This window comes from Pipistrellus kuhlii, unplaced genomic scaffold, assembly GCF_014108245.1.
Source record: "Pipistrellus kuhlii isolate mPipKuh1 unplaced genomic scaffold, mPipKuh1.p scaffold_m20_p_5, whole genome shotgun sequence".
NCBI classification, from domain to species: Eukaryota; Metazoa; Chordata; class Mammalia; order Chiroptera; family Vespertilionidae; genus Pipistrellus; species Pipistrellus kuhlii.
In genome coordinates, this window is record NW_023425551.1 from 51,374,837 (window position 1) to 51,390,575 (window position 15,739).

Sequence of the window (15,739 nt, forward strand, 5' to 3'; positions counted from 1 at the left end):
TGTCCTCAGAAAGTGTTACCCGCACTAGCTTACAAAAGAATCAAATACTAGAGTAGAATTTAGACCCATTTAAATAAATGCCACTGGCTGGAAACCTCTGAGATCTTACTGCAACTTTTTATCCTTCCACACACAAAGGCTACTTCCATCATCCAATTTTACTTAAAGAAGTGTAAGTTTCCCACCATTACAATGATCACAAGTGCATGAAACATAGGTCTAAAAAGAACTCTTAAAAAAAGAGTGAAAACTGTCAGGATAACTTAACTCTACAGTTTCCACTTTTGCAGTTAGGACATGACAGCTGTGGTACCTGAGGCCCCAGAGTGCACACTGTTGCCTTCGTTGCTTATCACCTGTTTGAATATTTACTCTGATTCCACCCCCCCCCCCACACACCCCAGTCCAAATTACATGCTCTACGCTTACTTCTTCATCTAACATGGGATAATGTATACATATCTCATAAGGCTATTAGGATTAAGCAAAACAATACATTTAGAGGATTTCCCAGCACATACTGGGGCTTATATATCTGCCTTTATAATGTGGAGGTACCAAGGCACTGGATTATCTGGTATGTATGGAAGAGAGTCTGTTTAATAGGACAGAAAGAACCTCACAAGCCAAGATCATACTAACTTCAGAAATGAGTATTTTTGTTTTCAGATGGGAATAGTATCAGTATATTCAGTTGGAGTTAGAGATATCCTCACATTTCTATAAAGTGACTTCTAGCTTTGCTGTGTGTTGTATAATTGGAGAGCCCAGTCTCTTGTGCTCTATCCTAGATGTTGTTAGTTGCAAGATTAGGTGCCTGGTGAACTCCACCTCTTGGTCATGGTCCATTGTGGAAGGAGATAAGCCACACATTTGAAGTCCAGTGGTCGCTCTTCTCAGGGGAGTGGCCTGGCTCTGGAGTCTGGGGAAGGTCACGCCAGGGCAGTGTCAGGTCTGCTCCATGTCCTTGATGCTGGATAGGACAAAAAAGCACCTGCTTGTGGTGGCAACCCTTGAAGAGAAGGAAGTAAAATATAAGAAAGGAGAATTTTTTCAAACTTTAGAATTAGTTTCAAGAGATCTGGATCTCTTTTTACAAAATGAATGTTGAATTGAGTGTGTGATTGAAGAGAGAAAAAAAGAAGAAACAAATCCTTTTCCCTGATGGTTAAGTGTTTGGTGTTTCTATTGTTCCTCAAACATTAATCATTCATGAAAAGGTCTTAGTAGTTAAGATGTTAAAGCCCAAAGCAGTGATAGCTCTGTTCCCTTATCATGTCTGGGGAGCTGTTCTTATGTAACTCCGAAGCTTGCAAAAATGTGGAACTAAAAGCTAAGTATGATAATGCTGATTTTTAAGTGTTATTATGATTGGCAGATATATTTGTAAATTAAATATTCATTTTAAGTTAATCATGAATAATTAAGTTTCCCCAAATCCTCCTTTGGGATTTTAAGGCACACACAGGGAAAGTTAAGTAGTTCAGTTAAGTAATTTGGTATGATTGAATTTCTACTTTCTGAATGCCTTTATATGCATTAAGTCCTCCTATTTGGTTTAAACAATGATTAGAACAGTGATTCTCAAATCACTTGATAAAAGAGATTTCTGGGCTCCATCCCAGCCTTTTTGATTCGGAAGTAGGTCTTGGTGGAGACCACATTTGAAAACCACTGTTTTATTTGTAGATCAGAGACTTAATGAGGTTAATGTTTATCTATGAATATTCTATGGATTTCCTATGAAACACAGCTACTAACTAAAATGTAAGTTCACCAATTAAGCAGCTGCAACAAAATTAGATTAAATATCAGAATAAAATTTTACAAATTCAGAGTATATATCTATGAATTATTTCAATGTCTTGAGTGTTAGACTCATATTTTCTTTTTACAAGTTATTTTCTTATTAGTAACTAGAGGTCTGATGCACGAAATTCATGCAGTAGTAGGCCTGCCTTCCTCTGGCTGCTGGCACTGGCTTCCCTCTGGCCATTGCAGACACTCGGGACCCAGGCTTCTCTTGCAGCCCCAGCTTTGTACGGAAGGTCATACAGAAGGATGTATGGTCTAATTAGCATATTATGCTTTTATTATTATAGGTGGATTATTTATTTTTTAAACATTTAAAAGATATATATATTTTATTGATTTTGTATAGAGAGGAAGAGAGAGTTAGAAACATCGATGAGAGAGAGACATCGATCAGCTGGCTCTTGCACACCCCCTACTGGGGATGTGCCCGCAACCAAGGTACATGCCCTTGACTGGAATCGAACCAGGGACTTTCAGTCCGCAAGCCGACGTTCTATCCACTGAGCCAAACTGGTTTCGGCTATAGATGGATTCTTAAAACTACTTAGAGGACTTTTATATTAAATGAAACAACAACAACAACAAAAGGAAGTGGGGTCAGTCATACTTCATAAGATTTTGACAGTTTTTAACAGAGTAGCCCATTCTTTGACCAGATGAGTTTAGTGTTGTCCAATTCTATAAATAATTTAAAAAGAATGAATTGACTTTCCAAAATAATAAAATAATGCTGTATCTTTTTTTTTCAATAGAAGGTCAATGTTACCACTCTAATCATCTCCTTCAGCAAATACAAACTTTTGATCTTGAGTCATTATATTGACTGTAAAAGAAAGTTCTATTTTACAAATCTGATAAAATACAAAACTTAATATGCTTATTTTTATATGTGCAAATAATTGGTTTGCACACAAAGTTGGTGCTTAATAATTGATGAATAAATGAAATCAGACTGTCACAAGTTAGAGCCACCAATATTTTTAAAACATCTACAAATGTACAGAAAAATCTGTATATGTAAATAGCTTTTTGCCTTGCCTCTCACCCAGGAATATTCTTCCCTATGTATGCCAACAAATAAGAGTAAAAAGTACACTAGTTTGTGAAAGAACCACATAAAATGTCACCGATATTTAGTTATAGAGCCAAGGATAAAATAATCACATTTATTTCCTCTCCTCACTGGACTGAGTACTGGAGCTTGACAGTCCATCCACTGCACCTTTAGAGTGAACTTTGCACTTTTATTTTATTTATTTTTATTTTTTTATTTTATTGATTTTTTTACAGAGAGGAAGGGAGAGGGAGAGAAAGTCAGAAACGTCAATGAGAGAGAAACATCAACCAGCTGCCTCCTGCACACCCCCCACCAGGGATGTGCCCGCAACCAATGTACATGCCCTTGACCGGAATCGAACCTGGGACCTTTCAGTCCGCAGACCAACGCTCTGTCACTGAGCCAAACCGGTTTCGGCTGAGCTTTGCACTTTTGAAACATCAATATTTGAGGATGTTTTTACTCTGGTAAAATGCTATACATTCAGTAAAGAAGTATCTTCATTGTCCTCAACTTGGGGTGCAGAACATACACATGTGGGAGAGACCAAAACCCTGTGTACAGTAAGGAGCCCAGGCCAGTGAGATCTGCAACCTGAGCAGAGCTTCCCAGGAGAGCCCAGTTCAGATGAGCTGACCCCCACCTGATGCCCACATCTCTGAGAAATAACTACTTCCTGCTTTGTGTCACTGAGATTGTGTGACTGTTTATTACATACTAATCGCTGACTGATACATACATTGAGTCTCGGTATTATAAAAAAGGCTTTCTTTTCCATAAAATTAGAAATAAACTCCAAAAATAACTTGCAGTTAGTTATATTACTTTTTATATACATAAAAAATATCAGTGACATTTGGGAAAGGTAATTAACTTATGAAGCAAATTTGGGTTTATGGTGTCCTAAATTGTGGAATAGGAAATATATACTATATGCTCACTAAACTAGTTGGGTATGATTTTAAGAATTGAAATAAAGTCAATAAAACGATGTAACTGAAAAATTTAACCAATACTTTTAATAAGTATAAATATACTTTTAGTAAGTATAAAGTATATTTTTGGATAGATGGCATAATTTGTGAAAATTTCCTTAATGTCTTATTACACGACTTAAACTACATTTTAACAATAACAGGAATATTACATACAATCAACAGGATCAAAACTAGCATTTTTTGAAAAAAACAAATAGAATATTTAAGCCACTAATGAGTACTTTCAAAAGGATTTGACAGATCTGTTGATTATAGGAAATTAAAGGCAGTTACTCTTACAAATGTTCAACTTCCCTCCTGCAGGAGTCCCTTCTAAGAGAGACAAAGATATAAGTGAAACTGTGTAAGAAAAATGTTTTAAAAATCTAATTTATAACCACTTATTTGAAATGCTGGGTTGATAAAGCAATAAAACTTTTAAGATCTCTTCCATTGCTTTTTAATATCTATTACATGGAAATATTTTAAAAGTAAATACGTTTTATGACATGCGCAATTAATAACCCATTTTAGAGACTAAGAGACCAATATTGAATAACATTATAAAGTTACATGGGAATAGCTGATATTGACTGATTATAGGAAAGAAATATGATTCATAATAAATTATCACATATTAAGACTCTTAAATTTAATCATTATATTTAAAGATCATTTAAAATGCTCATTTAAAAATATTCTTGAAAATCTTTTAAGTATAAGACCTTCATATATACAGCTTTTGTATGTTTCTGATATTTGATAAATTACTAAGGAAGTGAGTTATTTTCAACAGTTTTTATTTCTATGGAGTTCAAGAGAATGCCCAGTCTCCATAAATAAAAAGTAAATAAAGGAAATGTATCAGAGAGTTGCAAAACAGCTTCATCATGCTTCTGAAGAAACTTCTTGATTTCTTGATCATCTTGCCCCAAACTCAAAGTATTGCCTTCTTCCTTTTCCTTTTGAAGAAGCTGCTCCAGAACCCAAAAGAGGGAGAAAATATTTTCATAGCCTGAGACATCATAACTGGCTTGTACCTACAAATAAACAACAAACTGCTTTTAAAAAATATTGGTTGTAGCTCAAATCAGAGAAAAGCAAATAAAGAGATTAAATTTTCAGATGAAAAATAAATACAGTTGACCCTTAAATAACATAGGAGATAGAGGCACTGACCCACCTTCCACCTATACAGTTGAAAATCCCCATGTAACTTGTGAAAACCCCCACGTTTAGGTTGTCCCTTAGGATCCAAGGGATTGGTTCCAGGTCACTGAGTGGGTACAAAATTCACATATACTCAAGTCCTATCTATACTAATAAAAGAGAAAATGCTAATTAACTGTACTGTAGCCACACCCACAGTCAATCAGAGTGGGTATTCAAATTAACCTAACAAAATGGCAGTTAATTTGCATATGCTGAGGGAGGGAGGAGTGAAGACTGAAGACAACATATAAGAGGGAGAAAAAGTGGAAAGCAAGGCAGCTGCTAGAGGGAAAGTGTGGGCGGGCTAAGGTTGGGCAAGGTTTGGCAAGGTTTGGCAGCACACAAGACCACTTGCAGGAATGTTCTTACAAAGGGCCCTAGATTAATGCATAGAGTTGACTCTGCACATAGGCGGACTCCCAACCATAGACAAAACACAGTGCAGGTATTTAATGAAAAAAATTGGCATTTAAGTGAATTCACAGAGTTCACACCCTTGTTGTTCAAGGGTCAACTGTATTTGACTTACTACCTCTGTCTGCATGTTCCTTTTTGAGAACGAAGGAGAACATTTGACAATCATGTATTACTTTTTTCTCTTGCTGGTTTACAAAGCTGTAAATCCTTTCTCTGAACTATTGCTGCAATTTATTACTCAGATGATTCTGAGAATACTTGGCAAAGAGGCTTACACATAGCAAGTTCTGTGTGTTTATTTTAACATTTCATCAAAGATTTCCAATAAATAATATTCTTGCTAAGGATAATATAAGGATTTTTAGGGGAAGGATTTTAGGAACATGTTTCACTGTACAACTCAGTTTTGAGCAGTTAGAGCTATGATCTGTAAGTGACCAGACATGACTGCATCCTGAATCTACAGAAATTAGGGAGTAATAGGATTAGATTGTGTGGAATCAGATATGTGGTCATTAGGGGAAATGTAGCTGTGTTTTGTAGAAGTTATTAGGCTTAGGTGGCTAAAAATGAAATGGGCAATGGAAAGTCTAACACAATGGAATACAGGAACCAGTGAAAAGATATAAAATGGCTTTATCATTTACTTATTAAGAGATGTGTTAGAAATATTCATCAAATATATTTGCTATAATAATACGTAAATGAAGAAACAGTCTTTTAGAGTCCATTGGAATGTATTCTTCTAATAAACAGAGTCAAATATATATAAACTAATCAAATTTAAATTTAATAAAAACAATAAAAAAACCAACCAAGAAACTGTAGACCAGTCTCATTTATGACTGTATACATTTCCAAGTTTTATGAATATACACACATAATTCCAAACAATGACATTTAATTCAGTAATGTAATCAAGCAGGGTTTCTTTTTAGGTGCTTCAATAATATTCTTATTGATAATATTCTTATCAATATAATCCATCATAATAAATTTAAGGGGAAAAACTATATGATCATGTCAATGGGTACAGAAAAAAAATTTTGTTTTCAATTACAATTTACATTAAATATTGTATTTTCAGGTGTATAGCATAGTGGTTAGATAATCATATACTTTGCAAAGTGTTTCCCTGATATTTCCAATACCCACCTGGCACCATACATAGTTATTACATTATTATTGACTGTACTTTATGTTGTACTTTACATCCCTATGACTATTTAGTAACTACCAATCTGTACTTCTCAATCCCTAATACATAATATTGTATTAGTTTCAGTTATCTATAAAAAGCCTAAGTGACCTTTACAACTGAAGGATTGGAATGACCAGTTGCTATGACATGCACTGACTACCAGGGGCAGATGCTCAATGAGGAGCTGCCCTGGTCTTCTGCTGCTCTGGCACTGCTACATCCCCCCGCAGGGTCCCAGATTTCAAGAGGGTGCAGGCCAGGCTGTGGGACCCCACCTGTGCACATATCTGTGCACCAAGCCTCTAGTACAATATAATGATTTTATATGTGTATATATATTGCAAAATGATCTCATAACATATCCAGTTAACATCCATCACCGTATATAGTTACAAAATATATTTTTCTTGTAATGAGAACTTTTTCACTTAGTTCCCCAAACCACTCCCCTTATGGCAACCAACAGTTTGTTCTCTGTATCTATGTATGAGTTTGTTTCTGTTTTGTTTGTTCATTTATATTGTTCTTTAGATCCCACATAAGTGAAACCATATGGTAATTGTCTTTCTCTGACTGATTTATTTCACATAATATTCTCTAGGTCCATCCATGTTGTTGCAAATGCTAAAATGTCATTATTTTCTTATGACTGAGTAATATTCCATTTCATAGATATATCATCACATTTTTGTCCAGTTGATGGGTCCTGGGGTTGCTTCTATTGCTTGATAATTGTAAATATTGCTGCAATAGCATAAGGGTAAATATATTCTTTTGATTTAGTGTTTTGGGTTTCTTTAGACATATTCCCAGAAGGGGAATTGCTGGGTCATAAGACAGTTCCATTTTTAATTTCTTGAGACAACTCTTTATCCCCAACAGTGCACAAGAGTTCCCTTTTCTCCACCTCCTAGCCAACACCTGTTGTATTTTGATTTATTGATGACAGCCATTCTGACAGGTGTGAGGTGATATCTCATTGTGGGGTTGATTGGCACTTTTCTGATGATTAGTAATGTTGAGCATCTTTTCATGTACAGGTTGGCAGTATGTATGTCTTCTTGGTAAAATGTCTATTCAGATCCTCTGTCCATTTAAAAGTCAATTATATTCTTACTGTTGTTTTACACAACTTCTTTATATATTTTGGACATTAACACCTTAACAGGTTCATGATTTGCAAGTGATATAGTCCCATTTGTTCATTTTATATTTTGATGTAAATCCAAAAGAATAATTGTCAAGACAAATGTCAAGGAGCTTACTACCTATTTTTTTTTTTATAAGAGTCTTATGGTTTTGGGTCTGATTTTTGTATATGGTATAAGATAGTGGTCCAATTACATTCTTTTGCATGTTACTGTCCAGTTTTCCCAATACCATTGATTGTCCTTTCCCCAATGCATATTATTGGTTCTTTGTCATCCTATGTAATAAAATCCTATATGCAAATTGACCAAATAGTGAAATGACTGGTCACTGTGACATACATTGACCACCAGGGAGCAGATGCTCAATGCAGGAGCTGTCCCCTGGTGGTCAGTGCACTCCCACGGGAAGCTGGGCTCATGGCTGGCGAGCGCAGTAGCAATGGCAGGAGCCTCTTCTGCCTCTGAGGCAGTGCTGTGGAGCAGGCCTAAGCCAGCAGGCGGACATCCCCTGAGAAGTCCTGGACTACGAGGGGGCGCAGGGAGGGCTGAGGGACACACCCTCCCAACCCTAGTATGTAAATGCCGTGCAGCAGGCCTCTAGTAAATATATAAGTGAGTTTATGTCTGGACTCTATTTGGTTGCATTGATCTACTGTTTTTTGACAATGAACATTATTTTGATTACTATAGCTTTGTATTGTAATATAGTTTGTAATATAGCTTTGTTGCTTCTCAAGATTGCTTTGCTATTCAGGGTCTTTTATGATTACATGCAAATTTTAAGTTTATTCTATTTTATACTTCCTTTTAAAATGCTTATAATATTAATTACTTCCCCCCTCACATTCCCACAAATTGGACTATACATTATTATATAAACACATCTAATATCTATATGCTGATTTCCTTGATATAGAATGGACCCTATCATCAATAACTAATTACTAGGACTTTGGTCAGCATTTAGTGATCACTAAAGATGCCAGGTATCTAACTGAGCCTTTCAGGACCCCACCATTTTTACAGATTTGAATTTTTTAACCTACATTCTGGTTGGTTATAAGTTTGTTTTATCAACTAAAACGCTAACCATGTTGAGAAAAGTTAATATGTTCCTTTCTCTACAGTTTTTATAATTTATAGAACAATGTCTTTCTTGTCCATAATAAATCTCAATATATATTTGTTGTTTCAAATTGAACAGGAATTGTAGTGATTTAAATGGTACCTATATAGACACATGCAGCAGTGCTCCCTTACCTATGGATTTGTTTTCAACAATTTAATTACCCAGGGTAAACTGCCTTCCAAATTATTAAATGAAAAATCCAAAAATGAACTTGCAAGTTTTAAATTGCAGACCTCAGTAGTGTGATGAAATCCCATGCTGTCTTGCTCCATCCCTTCTAGCACATGAATCACCCCTTTGTCCAGCATTTCCATGCTGTGTAGACTACCAGCCCATTAGTGGCCCCCTCAGTTATCAGATTGATTAGTACGGTATTGCAGAGCTTGTGTTCATGTAACCCTTATTTTACTTAATGGTCCCAAAGTGCAAGAGTAATGATGCTGGCAATTTGGGTATGCCAAGGAGAAGCTATAAAGTACTTCTTTGAAGTGAAAAGGTGAAAGTTCTCAATTTGGAAAGAAAAAAAAATCAAATGCTGAAGTTTCTAAGATGTATAGTAAGAACAAATAACTCTATCCATAAAATTGCCCAATTTATAAGAAAAGCAAAATATATATAGAGTTCAATGCTATCTGCAGTTTCAGACATCCACCGGGGGTCTTGAAATGTTATCTCCCACAGATAAGGGGAAGGGGTTACTGTATTGATTATTATCAGTGGTATTTTTCAATATAAAATTATTTTTCAACACTTTATTCCAAACTAAAATATTTTTGCAGTATGTGTTTAACCCGATAATATGAGCAATGTTTAAATATTTTTAAAATCTGCTTAGAAATGATCATTAATAGTCTAAATTCCTATATGAGATAAGAGGTAATTCTTCTTGGAACTATTATTATAAACTTATATACTTATTTAGACATTAACAGAAATTACGCGGTGCTTAAATGCAAATTCTATAGCAAAAAGGCACATGTATTTCATTTACTTTGAAGCTTAAACTACAGCAGATACAGTATTTTAGAATGACAATAATAGGTAGAGTGGTGCAAATGATTTTAGAGCTCACCTCTATTGATATTAGCTATATATTCTAGTATTTATCCTTTTGGGCCATACATTGGGATTTTGTGAACCAAATGGTTATTCTTCTTTGAAGTTACTCAGATTACTTTTTAGTTAACCATGCTTTACATGTAGAACACATTTTTATAAACAGTTAAAAATTGCCAAGTGTGCTTATCAGAGAGTGAAGAGAAGTCTCCCTCCCGATAGAAGCCATAGCTTTGGGGCAATTCCAGGGTAAGTGTGGAAAGCAGGCTGACTGGGTCTTGGCACCTTTCCATTTGCTTTGAGACCCGCACTCTGGGCATGTTTAGTTTCCAGGTGGCCTGGGGTCCTCACTATAGTATCTCACTCTTTATGTGGCTTTGGACTCTGCTTTTTACATTTACCACAACTTATCTGTCTTGGGTCCCACCTCTATGCTAAAGACCTGTTCTCTTAATAAGTAACTGGATAAACTCTTGTGCTCTAAGGTATTAACAACTCATAGATTATTAATTTGAGACAGTATTTACCTTACATGCCTTATATGCCCTCCCTCTCAGCATGACTAAAATGTGTGTCTGTGGGGGAGGTCTCTCCTGTAGTCATCAAATACCATCACACTGGTAGCTGCCTGCTCTGCTCAGACACTTTCACAATTAATGTACTGCCTAAATCAAAACTAAAATAAATGATATTAAGATGATGGCTTTTACTCTTCTATATTCAGGTATAATTTATACATTCTCAGCATCACATTAGACTGAACTGCACTAGAAAATGCTAGGAAATACCCAACACAGGAGGAACATACCCACCTGGAAACACCCAGGTTTTTTGTAGGGAAGATGGAATGAACCTCAGTCACAAGCATCATGGCTGGGTCTGTCTGATACATTGCTACAAGTCTGTCTTTTTATCTAGGTCTTTCAGGATTGAGGGAGCCTTCAGAGGAAGCTTCTCTAGTCCCATGACTACTTCTTCTGACCCAATCCTATTTAGATAGCAGGGAACCTTCAGAAGAGGACATACTCTTTTGAAAAATCATCAGATATTTTGTAGAACATATTTGGAGTTAAAACATTTACAATATCTTTATTTGTCTATTCTTGAGCTGGGCTTGAGAAAGTCAAAGTATATAAATATTTTTAAATGGTGAGAATATATTATTTCTAACATGCTGCTAAATTTCACTTTAAAACTTAGATTCTGAAGGTAAGGCTATAGACATAGTATGCCAGTTTCCTAACTAGTTGGAATTTAGATATTTTTGCAAAGGCTTACTATAGTTGAAAAAGACACTGCTACTTGCTCATCCACATCCATTTTTTCCTTTCCTTTTTCATCTGTTAACCTCAGTTTTGTTTCTGGTGACAATGGATCAACTAAAAATGTACACTGTTCAGTCTTTGTTAAGGCCAATTCTGGTCAAAGAGTTGCAAATAGAAGTGACAGGGTGGGCTTTCTGCGAAAGCTCTTTGTCTTTAATAGTGGACAGACTCTGGTGGAATGTATCTTGTGCCTTCCCTCTTCCTGGGCAAATACAGATGAAATACTTGCAAGGAGAAGGGCCATCCTGTGAGTGTGAGGATGAGGACCACGCAGGATGGGCAGGAAGGGCCAGGTTCTGGAGGGCACTCTGCAGCTCAGTATTCCCACACAGGGAGCTGTTCCTGCCTGTACTATATTGGAATCCCTTTCTCCACTTTGACCTTTTATATTTGGGAACTTGCGACTTCATCTAGGCAGGAAGGTAACTCTTCATGTTCCTTGGCTTTGATAAGGTGCAGCCTTCTGCTGTCTCTGACACAGAAATGAAAGAGAGGCCTAAAGGAACAAAAACAGTCCCATTCCTTGGCAGCAGATAAAGAAGGCATTGTACACTGGAGGTGTGGCTCGAAGTTTGCATGTTTGTATTTAATGCTGAAAAATCTGTCCATGTTCACTAAATTCAACAGTTTAATTGATATGCTGGCTGAGGGCATGCAGAGGTAAAGTCTGACATTTTGAGAAATAAGTATGCTGCTACAGAAGTGGTGAAAACACAACATGACATTTTTTTCATATTTCTTCAAACTCAAGAGGTAAAGAAAATCCGATCATTACAGGGCAGAACATCAAGACAAAAAAGTATAGGCATGTAACCTAAATGTTAAATTCAATGATCACTAACTATAATACACCAATGGCTCAGCATCCTGCATGTCAAGATTTTATGAGACTGTACCAACTGAAATCAATAGTGTTGAAAAGAATAAATTCAACACAATAATTTAAAGGAAAAGGTCTATTGTCACGTAATAACTAAATGAGAAACATACCCCTGAATTTTAAGAAACTTGGCCTTTTTTCTCTACTAGAAGGCAAAGAAGCAATAGATTTCAGTCAAGGAGCTGAGGAGGAGGAAGTTCACTCTCTGTCAGCAGTTACTATGCACTTCTGATGCCCATGAGAAAGCACTTACAAAGCTAACAGTTAACCAGGGGCTTGGCTAGTGCCCCAACAGTACTGCAACAGTGCATCAGAGTAGAGTAGAACCACATGCATATCATATTATATATATATATATATATATATATATATATATATATATGTGTGTGTGTGTATGTGTAAGAACACATAGAATCAATAAAGCAAAGGAAGCACATATATCTAATATATGCTATATAATATAGTACATATATTTAAAATATACTGCCTATAATATATGTATATTACATAATTATATATAATATCTGTTATTTAATTATATATTTCTATTATAGATATATCCATTATATAATATACATGCATGTGTGTATATGCATGTGTATAAATATGAAATAAATGAACTTATTGCAAAAGAAACACACATTCACTTAAGACTGTTTCCTACAAAGATTGTGTCATATCCTTTTCCTCTGCCCAACACCTGGGTGCCAACCCTTACTGAGGAAGTACAAAGCTAAAGGCCGATAGGAGCAGAAAGTAGATAATTGGGGAAGATTTCATATATATGAATTGTGAGCCAGGGCTCCAAGGGAGTGAGGGCTGTAGAGTGGTGTGTCATCTTTTGATCAAAGTGCTGGGCAAAGAAGAATAAAAAGGATTCAATGGCTATTAATCCATTGTGCTTTATACAGATAATGGTACAGATATCTACCTTAAATGCTGGATATTGGAGACTAGTTCCAAGGGGTTTTTGTCAAATTTGTGAGGTAACTTAGATAAAAAGTTCTAAACTATTAACATTACTAACATTTGAGATCTTAATAGCTTACCTTGTAAACTCTCCTATGGGGAGTAGTTCAAGTATGCAAGGTTTGTGCATAAAAAATAGTATGTGAGGAATAAAGATAACAAAGTATTTGAAAAGTAGGTCATTATGACCCTTGTTCAAAAAAACTAATTTTTCTCATTAACCGATTTTACTTACTTTTCTCAAATCTGTTCCCTGAGACAGAATTTATATAGTAAGTAATAGTAAAATGAGCAAACTAAAAAATAAAAACAAAAATAAAAAAGGCCTGTAGGGTAAGAGGACTTTGGACAGGGATCACAGACAGAGAGGGTGGTTTGTATTTGACAAAAGTACAGACTGAGTCTCCCAACAAAAACAGATGTGGCAGTGCCGCCTGTTGGTTGAGATCTTTGACAAAACAGAATTGTATTGAGCCAGATTTTTTTGTAAAGGAAGACCATCATGGATTTAATAATCCCCACTGGCCATTTACTAGTTGTGTAACCTGGGCAAGTTATTTAAACCTCAGCCTTACCTTTTTCCTCATCTAAAGCTTAGAAATAATAACAATTACTCCTCCAGTGGGTTGTGCTGAGAGGATTACATTAAATCATACATTTAAAGCATAGCACAGGAGCACAGATTTTCTTGAATAAGTAATTATCTATTATCATCATAATCACCATCATGAAGTTTTTCCTCCAAAGTGAAAGAGCTCCCAGGGGAAGGTACCCTGCACCTAGGGGAAGACTACTGGCATGATTCAAGCAGTGTGCTGTGCCAGTTATTGAACACATCTCAAGTTTACTGCCAACTGTTCTAGAGCTTTGTCAAGAACCTGAGGTAGCACCTTTATCTGCTTTCCTCTATTAAGAAAATCCTTCAAAAACAGCAGTAATCTAGCAGAGAACTCCTTTTTGCATAGGAGAGAGGTGCTGAGGAACCTAAATGTAAGATGATTATTTTAAAGCCTTTCTGATACTAGAAAGCCCTATAGGATATGAATATCTGCAAAAGAGTCCATTCACCCCAGACCTTACTCCAAACCCCTATCAACATCATATTTAAAGAGCTTGATTGATTGTCTCTCTTTAATGTTATATTCTCCAATTATTGGACTAGTGTTAAATGGGTCAACTTATTCAAGTTCTATTCTGGAGGGCAGCTCTATCCTGAGTCCTAAATATGTCCTTTTGGTGACTCAATAATATCACAGATTAAACCCTAAGACTTTAATGTTTTATATTTGCATGTTTCTCTGGGTAAATATACTGTGGTTTGACGCCTACCTACCACTTTCTGGGTCATCAGTATTAGCAGACTGGTGGTTATGATGATAAGATAGATTCCACGTTGATTTTAATACATGAACATAGCATGTTCCTGTTCTAATAGGTCTCTGGAGTCAATTTTAAATAGCTGTATGCTGCATCCCCACTGCTTTCTTGGGATCTGTAGCCTCAATTATGGGGTCATCAATCCCACTCAATAACTTTTTCACTATTTTATAGTACAATATTAAACTTGCTCTAAAGCTAGAAATCCTAAGTAAATTTGAGAAGCAAATATATCCTTTATGAGTTTGGACTTTTATCACAGTAATTCTTGACAAAACAATACAAACCAGATGATTTGGTTATTAATATGTCTATTAAGTGAAAGAACAGGACTCAGACTGGAATAAAAGCAGCTGAGTTCTTTAAGGACTAATTCTGCTGGGAGTACTCAGCACTTTAAAATTTTATGGTTCTGCCTGCCTTGCACTCCCCTCTCTCTCTGTTCAGTCCTATTACAAACATTTGTTGAGTACCCTCATGTGCCATACCCTATGGTGAGTGCTAGAGATAGAAATGAACAGGATAGGTTCCCTACCTATATAAGAACTCCAGTATCCATCTCTAAGGAGACAAAGAAGTGTGTAAATAATGACAGTGCAGAATGCTTGTGCTAAGGGCTATAAAAGAACTCCAAGGAGAATTGAGTCATTTGGTGTGAGAAGATGCTAACGGGCAGGAAATGACTTGGGTCATGAATGATGATCCTGCAGGTTTGCTTCCTGCAAGGTGGGAGGGCAGGATGCTTTGGGAGATGACTTGAAAATTACTGTCAGCACAGGTAAAACACCTGTCTCTGGTAGGAGAATATGCAGTGAAGTAAGGCAGAGACAGAGAGCTTTAAAGGGGCAGTAGGGAGGGTTCTCACCAAACTCTGGAATAGTTCACTCTGCAGAATCCCTCTACCTTCTCTCAGGCCACGGAAATAGACTAGATTACTGGTGTGCACAGTCAAGGGCCAAATCTCTTCTACTAGTAAGTGTTAACAAAACCTTTAAGAGTGTAATTGTTTCCATGAGTTCTACAGTAACTGAAATGTTTGAAACTTTCTGAAAGATGGAATGGATAACAAGAAGAAGCAGGAAAGTAGTATTCTTGGGAGAGAATGAAGTTTCACTAGGTTCAATGATTCCTACCATGTAATTAAGACAGAGCTTGAGAAAAAGAAGCCAAAGC

At 36.1% G+C, this 15,739-nt stretch overlaps 1 protein-coding gene across 1 annotated transcript in view; it reads right to left on the reverse strand.

Annotated features, from left to right (window-relative positions):
* Positions 1 to 3,846: 3,846 nt before the first annotated feature.
* MEI4 (meiotic double-stranded break formation protein 4) overlaps positions 3,847 to 15,739 on the reverse strand; it is a 179,999-nt gene continuing 168,106 nt past the window's right edge. Inside the window, exon 5 of the mRNA XM_036415126.2 lies at positions 3,847 to 4,889. Within this exon, the coding sequence (XP_036271019.1) occupies positions 4,620 to 4,889 (270 nt within the window). The 3' untranslated portion in view covers positions 3,847 to 4,619. The remainder of the gene's footprint in view (positions 4,890 to 15,739) is intronic.